This window comes from Mobula hypostoma, chromosome 28 (genome assembly GCF_963921235.1).
Source record: "Mobula hypostoma chromosome 28, sMobHyp1.1, whole genome shotgun sequence".
Classification (NCBI taxonomy): Eukaryota; Metazoa; Chordata; class Chondrichthyes; order Myliobatiformes; family Myliobatidae; genus Mobula; species Mobula hypostoma.
In genome coordinates, this window is record NC_086124.1 from 4,293,189 (window position 1) to 4,305,556 (window position 12,368).

Here is a 12,368-nt window from a genome sequence, read left to right on the forward strand (position 1 = left end):
TTTATTTGCAGTTATTTTCTAATAACACTATTCTTTGCATTTCTGGTCAGATGCTAAATGCATTTCATTGGTTTTGTATCTGTACTCGGCACAATGACAATAAAGTTGAATCTAATCTAATCTAAATTGGCAGCATGATTAGCCTTTCAGCCTGGGGCTTCATTTTCCCAGTATCTTGTTTTCTCTGCTTGCTTCCTGGGTGATTCCTGGAACTTTGACAGCTCAGCAACTTTGAACGCAGCTAAAAGTTTGGGTTGAGACTAGACGTTGTGGGAATTGGCAAGTCCAATGCTTTCCATCTTCCTGGGAGCTACTTCAATTCTGCTTTCTTGAACCAGCTTGATCCTGGACTTTGTTATCAGTCACAATATTAGTGATGTAGCTAAGTTGCTGCTTGGCAAAACCATTGACCCAGTACTAGTGTGATCACTTTAGTCCATAAGACATGGAAGCAGAAAAAGGCCATTCGGCCTATCAAGTCTGCTCCGCCATTCCATTAAGGCTGATCCCAGATCCCACTCAACCCCATACACCCTTCTCACCGTAACCTTTGATGCCCTGACCTAATCAGGGAACTATCAATTTTAGTTCTATACACACCCAAGGTCTTGGCCTCCACAGCAGTATGTGGTGGAGCATCCCACAGATTCACTACTCTCTGGCTAAAAAAAAAATTCCTCCTTACCTCTGTTCTAAAGGGTCACCCCTCAGTTTGGAGGCTGTGCCCTTGAGTTCTGGACACCCCCACCACAGGTAACATCTTCTCCACATCCACCTTATCTAGTACTTTCAACATTAGGTAGGTTTCAATGAGATCCCCACGCATTCTTCTAAATTCCAGTGAGTACAGGCCCAAAGCTGCTAAACACTCCTCATGTTAACTCCTTCATTCCCAGAATCATCCTTGTGAACCTCCAATGACAACACACCCTTTCTGAGATATGGGGCCCAAAACTTGACAATACTCCAAGTGTGGCCTGACTGGTGTCTTATAAAGCCCTCAGTATTATCTCCCTGTTTTTACCTTCTATTCCCCTTGAAATAAATGCCAACGTTGCATTTGCTTTCTTTACCACAGACTCAACCTGTGAATTAATCTCCTTGGAGTCTTGCAGGAGGACTCCCAAGAACCTCTCCACATCTGTAATTTGAATTTTCTCCCCATTTAGGTAATAGTCTACACTGTTGTTCCTTTTACCAAAATGTATTATCATATATTTCCCAACACTGTATTCCACCTGCCACTTTTTTTGCCCATTCTTCCAATTTGTCTAAGTCCTGCTGCAATGGCTTTACCTCCCCCCCCCCCACCTATCCTCGTATCATCCACAAACTTTCCCACAAAGCTGAGTGGAGTGTGATGTTCTCCGGGGTTTGTCTTTTGACGGCTCCTCAGGTGGCTTGTAGAGGGCCATCTGGGATCCACATACTCCGGTGCAGTTGGGCAAGAGCAAGTGGTGTCTGTTGTTAGCGGCTGGGCCTTTTCGCTGTTCAGTTTTTTCCTTTCGGAGCTGCCACTTGTTCTCTGCGGCACAGTAAAGTTAATTCTTGTGTAGCGCAGCTCTCTCTCGAACAGAGTTCCTCCAGGTGTATCTACTGAGTGTGATGGCTTCCCAGTTATTCAATCTAAGAGTCTGAATCCACCACAGTTGCTGGGGAATTTAAATGGAAGTGATTTAAAATGAAAGCAGCATATATACTTTCTGCAAGTCTAGGTTGACAAAGTAATTAACTAGTAACTGCCTGAGGTAAGGACAGTTGGATGAACAATATGTCTTGGCATCTTCACAAAGGAAGAAAAATCTGTTATATCGAACGCAGAACATTACGGCACAGTATGGGCCCTTCCGCCCACGATGTTGTACCGATCTTTTAACCAATCTAACCCTTCCTTCCTACATAACCCTCCATTTTCTGGGGGTTGGGGGACTTTGGGGTTCTCAGGTTTAACTGTTTTTCATTCTTTGGGGCACTTCTGTGTTTTTGTGGATGTTTGTGAAGGAAAAAACATTTCAGGATGTATATTGTATATATTTCTCTGACATTAAATTGAACCTTTGAGCCTTTGATTTTCCTATCATCCACGTACCTGCCTAAGTCTCTTAAATGTATCTAGTGTATCTGTCTCGACCAGCACCCCTGGCAGGGCGTTCTACACACCCACCACTCTCTGTGTAAATATATTTAAAAAAAAACACTGACATCCTCCTATCCTTTTCTCCAAACATTTTAAAATTATGCTCCGGTATTAGTCATTTAATCTCTACAGTTCTTGACTTTAAGGACCTTTACCAGATCCTTTTGCAGCTTCTGTTCCTGGAAAAGAATGGTTCTGACTTTTCCAGTCTGCCCACACAACTGAAGTCTTCCTTTTTTGTTATAAAACGTAAATAAATCTCTCATCCTCAAACTTGATTTTTCCTTGGGACTTGGAACCGGATAGAATCTTCTATTTGAGTGGCTCTGTCACATCCCCAAGGGGCCCCGCTACGAGAACGCAGCATCCATCATGAAGCGCTCTCGCCAACCAGGCCACACTTGCTTCTTGCTGCTGCAGTGGGGAGAGAGACACAGAAGCCTTGGGTCCCACATCAGGTTCAGGAACAGTTACCCCTTAACCATCAGGCTCGTGAGCTAATATAGATAACCACTTGCCTCAACACTGAACTGATTCCACAAATTACAGACTTACTTTCAAGGACTCTAGAACCGCATGTTCTCAGTATTGTTTGTTTATCATGTTTTTTTAATATATATATCTGCACAGTTTATCTTTTGCACACTGGTTGTCAGTTTGTGTGTTTAGTTTTTCATTGATTCTATTGTATTGCTTTGTTCGGCTGTGAATGCCTGCAAGGAAATGAATCTCGGGGTAGTATATGGTGACATAAACGGTCCATTCTTTGATCATCTACCTTGAACAGTCTGATTTTTAAAACTTGATATGAAATGTGTTTGGTGGCAGCAGTTCAATGTAACACATAACAAATAGCTATAAAATATTAAATTCAATAAGTAATGGAAAAATTGAAAAAAAGTAGTAAGGTAGTGTACAGGGGTTCATTGTCCATTCAGAAATCGGATGGCAGAGGGGAAGACGCAGTTCCTGAATCATTGAGTGTGTGTTTTCAGGCTCCTGTATCACTTCCCTGATGGTAGCATTGAGAAGAGGGCATGTCCTGGGTGTTGGGGGTCCTTAACGGTGGATGCTACCTTTTTGGGTTATCACCTTTTGAAGGTGTCCCCAATGCAATTGGAGCAAATGGCGGTGTTGGAATTTGGGAACAAAGCAGAAGGGGAGATTCCTCAAAGTGACTGGTCTCCACCCAAAGGTTACTCAGTCAATTTTGTGGGCAGCACTTGTCGGTCAGAAGGTTGTGGGTTCAAATCTCCCCCAGGGACTGGAGCCCAAAGATACTTTATACTTTATTGTCGCCAAACAATTGATACTAGAACGTACAATCATCACAGCGATATTTGGTTCTGCGCTTCCCGCTCCCTGGATTACAAATCAATAGTAAATATTAAAAATTTAAATTATAAATCATAAATAGAAAATAGAGAAATGGAAAGTAAGGTAGTGCAAAAAAACTGAGAGGCAGGTCCGGATATTTGGAGGGTACGGCCCAGATCCTGGTCAGGATCCGTTCAGCAGTCTTATCACAGTTGGAAAGAAGCTGTTCCCAAATCTGGCCGTACAAGTCTTCAAGCTCCTGAACCTTCTCCCAGAGGGAAGAGGGATGAAAAGTGTCTTGGCTGGGTGGGTCGTGTTCTTGATTATCCTGGCAGCACTGCTCCGACAGCGTGCAGTGTAAAGTGAGTCCAAGAACAGAAGATTGGTTTGTGTGATGCGCTGCGCCGTGTTCACGATCTTCTGCAGCTTCTTCTGGTCTTGGACAGGACAACTTCCATACCAGGTTGTGATACACCCTAGAAGAATGCTTTCTACGGTGCATCTATAAAAATTAGTGAGGGTTTTAGGGGACAGGCCAGATTGAGGCTGACGAGTGCTGCTTGTTGGGGGTGTTTGGAGACAGCTTCCACAGGTGACTAAATTAGACTATCGGAAGAGATTGGGTTCCCTGGGATTGTACTTGCTGGAATTCAGAAGAATGAGAGGAGATCTTGTAGTAAGAGATAAAATTATGAAAGGGATAGATAAGAGGGAAGTTGTTACCACTGGTAGGTGAGACTAGAACTAAGAGACATGGCCTCAAGATTCGGAGGAGTAGATTTAGAACGGGGAAAAGGAGGAACTGCTTTTCTCAGAAGGTGCTGAGTCAGTGGAATTCTCTGCCCAATGAAGCAGTGGAGGCTACTTCAGTAAATATATTTAAGACAAGGTCGGATAAGTTTTTGCACAGTAGGGGAATGAAGGGTTATGGGGAAAAGGCAGGTAGGTGGAGATGAGTCCATGGCCAGATCAGCCATGATCTTATTGAATGGTGGAGCAGGCTTGACGGGCCAGATAGCCGACTCCTGCTCCTATTTCTTGTGTTCTTAAAAGATTGGAGCTGTTTTGAACAGGAGTAAGGGAAGTTCTCTGGGCCGATGCCCTCACCCTAGGGTGACATCAACAGTCTTACCATGCTGTTATTGTGCATCTGTTCCTAGCATCACAGCAGTGAAGTTCAGAATCACCGAGACCATTGTTGTTGTTTGTCATCTGGATGATCATGTGGTGAACTGGATCAGCAAATTTGAGGATGACACCAAGACTGGGCGTATTAGTGGACAGAGAGAAAGACTATCATAGCCTGCAGTGGGAGCTGGACCAGCTGGAAAAATGGGCTGAAAAATTGATGATGGCATTTAATGCAGATAAGTGTGAGGTGTTTCACTTCAGGAGGACAAACCAGGGTAGGACAAGCATGATGGATGTTAGAGCACCGACTGATGTGTTAGAACAGAGGGATCTAGAAATACAGGTCCACAATTCATTGAAAATGGCATCACAGGTTGGTGGGGTCATAAAGAGAGCTTTTGGCACATTGGCCTTCATGAATCAAAGTCCTGAGTACAGAAGATGAGATGTTATGTTGAAGTTGTTTAAGACATTGGTGAGGCCTATTTTGGAGAGTTTTCTGGGCATCTGCCTACAGGAAATATGAGAGTGCAGAGAAAATTTACAAGGATGTTGCTGGGACTTGAGGATCTGAGTTATAGGGAAAGGTGACTAGGTTAGGACGTTATTCCCCTGGAGAATGAGGGGAGATTTGGTAAAGGTATACAGAATTATGAGGGGTATAGATAGGGTAAATGCAGGCTTTTTTGGCACTGAGGCTGGGTAAGATGAGAGCTCGAGGTCGTGGGTTAAGGGTGAAATGTTTAAGGGGTACATGCGGGGGATTTTCACTCGGGTGATGTTGGTGTGAAACGAGCTGCCTCAGAGGTGGTGGATGCAGGTTCAATTTCAAAAATTACGGCAGATGTTCCCAGCCCGGTGTCCATGGACCCCTTGCTTAATGGTAAGGGTCCTTGTCGTTAAAGAGGCTTGTAAACTTCGGTGAGTACATGAATGGGGGCGGGGGGGTCATGGTCCAGGTGCAGGTGGATGGGAGTAGACGGAATAATATTTCAGCATAAACTGAATGGGCCAAAGGGATTGTTTCTATGCTGTCGTGTTGTCCGACTTGGAGGCACTCCAAAGTGGACGTGGAGGGGTGTTATAAAGCACGGTCTATTCCCGTTGTGAATTAAGCAACATCGGAATGGACAAACAAGTCACATTTAACCACAGAGCAGGGAGTTTCTCAAGTTGTGGAGAATGAACTCAAAGGGTTCCAGCAGAGCCATGCTGACATGTTTAAAGGTAACAATAACACCTAGTTCTGTCTGGGTAGCCTCCAACCTGATGGCATGAATATAGATTTCTCCTTCCGCTATTAAAACAAAGTTTTCTCTTTTTCCCCCCTCCCCACTTCTTCATTTCCCCACTCTGGCCTCTCGCCTCTTCTCACGCTCTCTATCACCTCCTCCTGGGTCCCCTTCTTCCCTTTCTCCTCTCCTATTAGAGTCCTTCCTCTCTAGCCCATTACTTTTCCTACTTGCCTGTCTTCACCTATCACCTGCTAGCTCGCCTCCTTCCCCCTCCCTCCTTTTTATTCTGGTGTCTTGCCCCTTCCTTTCCAGACCTGATGTCCTGATGAAGGGTCTTGGCCCAAAACATGGACTGTTTGTTTATTTCCATAGATGCTGCCTGACCTGCTGAGTTCCTCGGCATTGTGTGTGCGTGTGTGTTGCTCTGGATTTCCAGCATCAGCAGACTTTCTTGTGTTAGTAATCCCCAGCGTGCGTCTGAAGCTTCCTCAAATGTGCACTGACATGGGACTGCATATTCCCTGTCTTTCCCAGAATGTGGGAGAAAATCGGCCCCGAAACTGAAAGGACAGCAAGGCCACATGATCTAACCACGGTGCTGTGCTTCTGGGTCATGTATCAGCCAAACCTAATGATGATGGTTGATTTTTCTTCCTGGCATTATTAAATCAGAAACTAAGTTCTGCAATGCAGAATCGAGCTTTATGATTTATTTCTTAGATTTTTGTGTGTGGCCACCTATCACCCTCGCTGCTATATCTCAGCGTTTGCATGGTCTCTCTATCCCTTAATGCTGTTGGAGGATATTACTGAAGGTCTGCTATTTATGAATTGGACTGCACTTCTTTCTGTTTTATATCGTTTATATTCTGTGTTTTTGTGTGTCCTTGTTGCCATTTGAGAGATTTAATTTGGCGCGATTTTAAGTTTTTTGTGCGGGGGGGGGTCGGAGTTTGATGCTCTTATTTCTGTTGTAGGATTTTTTTCATGTGGGTGGGGTTGATTGTGTTGTCATTCTTTCTTGTTGCAGGTTGGGGCAATTTGTTAGGTTTTAGGGTTGGGGGGAGGTAGACATTTTTCTTTGAACAGCCTCTATGGTGTTCTTTGTTTCTTGGCTATCTTGAGAAGACAAATCTCAGAGTTGTCATACATACTTTGATAATAAATGGACCTTTGAACCTTTGCTCTGCTGCTGCTTGCTCCCACAGTAATACTTCAGTCTTCAGGTAAGAACCCGCATCAACACTCTGGTCACCTCACTACGGGAAGGATGTGGATACTATAGAGAGAGTGCAGAGGAGATTTACAAGGAGGTTGCCTGGATTGGAGGGTGTGCCTTATGAGAATAGCTTGAGTGAACTTGGCCTTTTCTCCTTGGAGCGACGGAGGATGAGAGGTGACCTGATGGAGGTGTATAAGATGATGAGGGGCATTGATCGTGTGGGTAGTCAGAGGCTCTTTCCCAGGGTTGAAATGGCTAACATGAGGGAGCATAATGTTAAGAAGCTTGGAAATAGGCACTGAGGGGAAGTCAGGGGTAAGTTTTTTCACACAGAGTGGTGGATGTGTGGAATGCACTGCCAGTGGCGGTGGTGGAAGCAGGTACAATAGGGTCTTTTAAGAGCCTCTTATATAGGTACATAGAGATTAGAAAAATAGAGGGCGATGCGCTAGGGAAATTCTAGGCATTCTCTAGAGTAGGTTACAAGGTCAACACAACATTGTGGGTTGAAGGGCCTGTAATGTGCTGTAAATTTCTATTTTCTATATGCTAGGTTCAGAATTCATGGCTAGTATCTTGACCTCAATGAGTTGGCTCCTGTAGAGGTTCTGCAGATGCTGGAAATCAGAGTAACCCTTGCAAGTGGCATCACAGTACCTGCACAAGGCCTGGAGATGTTAAAGAGTAACACATATAAAGTTCGGCAGGTCAGGCAGCATCTATGGACAGGAATAATCTCACTGGAAAGGTCTCCGTCCAAAATATCGACTGTTTATTCCTCAACATTCCATCACCATGGATGTGAGTGCTACTGGACGATAGTTGTTAAGGCTATCAGAGGTTAAGAGGGACTTAGGAGTCCTCGTGCAAGACTCCCAGAAGGTTCATTCACAGGTGTAGTCTGTGGTAAAGAAGGCAAGTGCAATGTTTGCGTTTATTTCAAGGGGAATAGAATTTTAAAACCAGGAGATAATGCTGAAGCTTTATAAGACACTAGTCAGGGTGCTCTTGGAGTATAGACAACAGTTTTGGGCCCCTTATCTCAGAAGGGATGTATTGTCACTGGAGAGAGTCCAGATGAAGTTCACGAGGATGATTCCAGGAATCAAGGGGTTAACATATGAGGAGCATTTGGCAGCTTTGGGCCTGAACTCACTGGAATTTAGAAGAATGTGAGGGGGATTTCATTGAAACCTACCAAATGTTGGAGACACACTCAGTGTTTTAGAAACAACTTCTTCCCTTCCGCCCCCAGATTTCTAAACTGACCATGAACACTACCTCATTTTTTGCATTACTTGTTATTCTGTCTGTTTATTTATTTATTGAGATACAGCGCAGGGTGGCCCTTCCAGCTCTTTGAACCACGTTGACCAGCAATCCCCCAATTTAATCCCGGCCTAATCACCAGACAATTTACAATGACCAATTAACCTACCAGTCGGTAAGTCTTTAGATTGTGGGAGGAAACCAGAGCACCCGGAGGAAACCCATGCGATCAGAGGGAGAACGTACAAACTCCTTACAGGCAGCAGCGGGAATTGAACCAGGGTCAGCAGTTCTGCAAAGCGTTGTGCTAACCACTATGCTACCCTACTGCCTTCCTTATTGTAACTTGCAGTAATTCATGTATTTTCCTACAGTGGGGGAGTCTAAGACCAAAGGGCACAGCCTCAGAATAGAGGGGCGTCCTTTTAGAACAGAGATGAGGAATTTCTTTAGACAGTGGTGAATCTGTGGAATTCATTGCCACAGGCGGCTGTGGAGGCCAAGTCATTGAGTATATTTAAGACAGAGGTTGATAGATTCTTGATTAGTCAGGGCATGAAGGCATACGAGGAGAAGGTAAGAGATTGGGACTGAGAGGGAAATGGATCAGACATGACGAGATAGCGGAGCAGACTCGATGGGCCAAATGGCCTAATTCTGCTCCTATATCTTACGGTATTGCACTGCACTGCTGCTGCATAACAACGAAACTTCACAAATATCAGGATCGTAAACCAGATTCTGATTCTAGTCCTTCCCTTCAGTGTTGCCGTGTGAATGAGTGGTTAAGTTTACCGTCTGCGTGATTTAAAATTTCTGCCTCACCGAATTAAAGTGTGGCCAAGCTGCCGGCGAAATTTTGTCAGATGTGTAATAGAACAGAAAGGCAAGTTGGAATTGGTTTCCTAGAGTTATGTGAGAGTGCAACATCCCTGTGACTGATGTCATAAGCAGGAAGGCTGATGCATTAGCTACCAGAGTAATGAACCATTGACTAATACACATTCAGGAAGTCTCAGTTCACAAAGGCACTGCAATCTGATGAAATAGTATGTGCTTCTGAAGAGTGCTTTTGGGTTTCTTAAATATGAAGGGAAAGCTGTTGGAAATGGTGAGTTCTGTAGTGCTAATATCGCTATGTATTGTGTATGTGTTCAGAAATGGGACACAGAAGACAGCTTAATTGTCAACCCTCTTGTTCCAACACTTTGTGGGGCAAATTTTCCATTAACAAAGCAAGCTTGTAACTGTGATTTATTTGCATTTAGGATCGGAAGGTGAAGATACCTCGCCCTATTGGTCTGGGTCCAAGTTCCTTCATTCCAGCCAGAGAGGTATGCGAATTAAGTTTGAATTTTGAAGTTTCATTGGAATAATCCTTTAGGCACCTCAGCAACACAGTCAAAATGCCGGAGGAACATGTCTCTGTGTCTCTTTGGATTTCCAGCATCTGGAGACTTTCTTGAGTTTTTGTCACGTACACCTCTGTGCTGATCTGTTTACAAAGTGACAGATTTTAAACGGGAGATTCTGTCACTTTTTTTTTAAAAAAGATGTAACTTTCAATAGCCCTCGATATTGGGTGGCACGGTCCTGTAGCATAATACTATTGAAGTGACCCAAGTTTAATTCCCATCACTGCCTGTAAGGAGTTTGTACATTCTCCCCGTGACCGTGTGGGTTTCCTCCGGGTGCTCCGGTTTCCTCCGGCAGTCCTAAAACGTGTGGGTTAGCAGGTTACTCGGTCGCATGTGTGTAATTGTATGGAGGCATAGGGGCTTGTTGGGACAGAGGGCCTGTGTCTCTCCATAAAATAAAGGACTGGCTGGGTGCTGCCTGTCTCACAACTACAACAGAGTTCCACTCTAGTAGCTCAGAATGAGATCACTTGGCCCTGACTACCTGCATTTGTCTTTGCGGGGTGGGGGGGTGGGGCACGGTAGCATAACTGTTAGCATAGCACTAATACGGTCCTAGAGATCAGAGTTCAATTCCTGCCATTGCCTGTAAGGAGTGTGTGTGTGTTCTTCTTGTGACAGCGTGGGTTTCCCCCGGGTGCTCAGATTTCCTCCCACAGTCCAAAGACGTACGGCTTAGAGTTAGTAATTTGTGGACATGCTGTGCGGTGACACTTGCAGGCTGCTTCAGGCACGTCCTTGGATTATGTTGGACATTAACACAGACTGTTTTTAATGTACATGCGACAAGTAAAGCTAATCTTTAGGTACAACCGCAGTGATTGTGCCACTGGACCAGCTGGTAGGGGCCTGGACTATTGATGTCAAGGTAAGGTCAAATCCTGCCTTGGAGCTGAGGAGTTGTAAGAGTTTATTAGAATCAATAAATTCAAGGTCTGTCTTTACTGAAGGAGATGTAAGGTGCTCCAACCCTTCGCTAGTCTGCAGGTCACCCTTGGGCAAGGTGTAGCACCTGCTTAGCCCACCAATCAGGGTCATGTGAAGCCATGGGAGCAGGTGGTGGATGGTCGTACGAGCAGCTGGTGCACATCACAAGTCCTGGTTATGTGACCACTGATGTCAGGCAGACAATCACTGAAGAGTATTGATAATGGCTGGGGTCACCCGTCTTGAAAAGACACTGCCCAGAAGAAGGCAATGGCAAACCACTTCTGTAGAAAATTTTGCCAAGAACAATCATGGACATGTCTTCAGCTTTCTGGTTGATTTTTCACTGATTCTGTTCCAGTTACTGTTCTTATAGGTTTGCTGAATATGCCCACAAGCAAATGAATCTCAAGGTTGTATATGGTGATGTATGTACTTTGATAATAAAATTTACTTTAACTTTGGAAACATCATGAATGCCTAATTTTTACAGCATGGCCCATAAAGGTTGAGCGATAAGAATTATGAAAAATCTTAGTAATGAAACAACCAAACAAAAAAAATTATGCTTTGGCTGCTGGTCCTATACCAGCCAGGCCAAAGGGTAGAGGCCAGACCGAGTGGTCCAGCGGTCCTCCAGGTTTGGAGGTTCAATCCGTACCCGTTCGGCACTGAAGAAGTAACTCTTAACACTTCTCCTGAGGGCCTCTATGATCTTTGTTTGAGTCTCGGGAACAATTATGAATGGACAGTAGATGTTGACATCACCAGTAACATCCACTTCCCATAAACGAGGAGCAAACAGCTACAAGCCAAGATGCTGAGGAACTCAGCAGGTCAGGCATTGGAGGGAAATGGCAGCTGCTGTTTTGAGTGCTAGTGGGTGTCCACCATGTCCGACGATGACAGGAAACCTGTGCGGGAGAGGTTTTAAAGTGGAAACGCCATTGTACTGGAGCAGCCCCAGTCTCTCGATCTCAGAAGTCCGGGTCCAGTGGTACGAACAAGTGTCACAAAGTGGGGTCTTTCTTGGTTGGAGCAACACACATCAAAGTTGCTGGTGAACGCAGCAGGCCAGGCAGCATCTCTAGGAAGAGGTGCAGTCGACATTTCAGGCCGAGACCCTTCGTCAGGACTAACTGAAGGAAGAGTGAGTAAGAGATTTGAAAGGATCATGGGACAGGAGGTCCGGGAAGAAAGACAAGGAGGGCAGGGGGAGGGGAACCCAGAGGATGGGCAAGGGGTATATTCAGAGGGACAGAGGGAGAAAAAGGAGAGTGATAGAAAGAATGTGTGTATAAAGGTAAGTAACAGATGGGGTACGAGGGGGAGGTGGGGCATTAGCAGAAGTTAGAGATCCTCTCGTATCCCTTTTGCCAATCACCTGTCCAGCTCTTGGCTCCATCTCTCCCCCTCCTGTCTTCTCCTATCATTTTGAATCTCCCCCTCCCCCTCCAACTTTCAAATCTCTTACTCACTCTTCCTTTAGTTAGTCCTGACGAAAGGTCTCGGCCTGAAACGTCAACTGCACCTCTTCCTAGAGATGCTGCCTGGCCTGCTGCATTCACCAGCAACTTTGATGTGTGTTGCTTGAATTTCCAGCATCTGCAGAATTCCTGTTGTTTCTTTCTTGGTTGGGGTTGATGACCGTGACGTCTTCTGTGCCTTGTCGTGCCCTTCGCTCTCCACGGAGCGTTGCAGAGCCACCTTCC

The 12,368-nt window shown here is 45.0% G+C and overlaps 1 protein-coding gene across 2 annotated transcripts in view; it reads left to right on the top strand.

Moving 5' to 3' along the window:
• The window catches only part of LOC134338935 (sestrin-1-like), a 134,323-nt gene that overhangs the window by 89,693 nt on the left and 32,262 nt on the right, over positions 1-12,368 (top strand). For both annotated transcript variants that reach the window (XM_063035140.1, XM_063035141.1), the window contains one exon: positions 9,580-9,645. In XM_063035140.1, the coding sequence (XP_062891210.1) occupies positions 9,580-9,645 (66 nt within the window). The remainder of the gene's footprint in view (positions 1-9,579; positions 9,646-12,368) is intronic.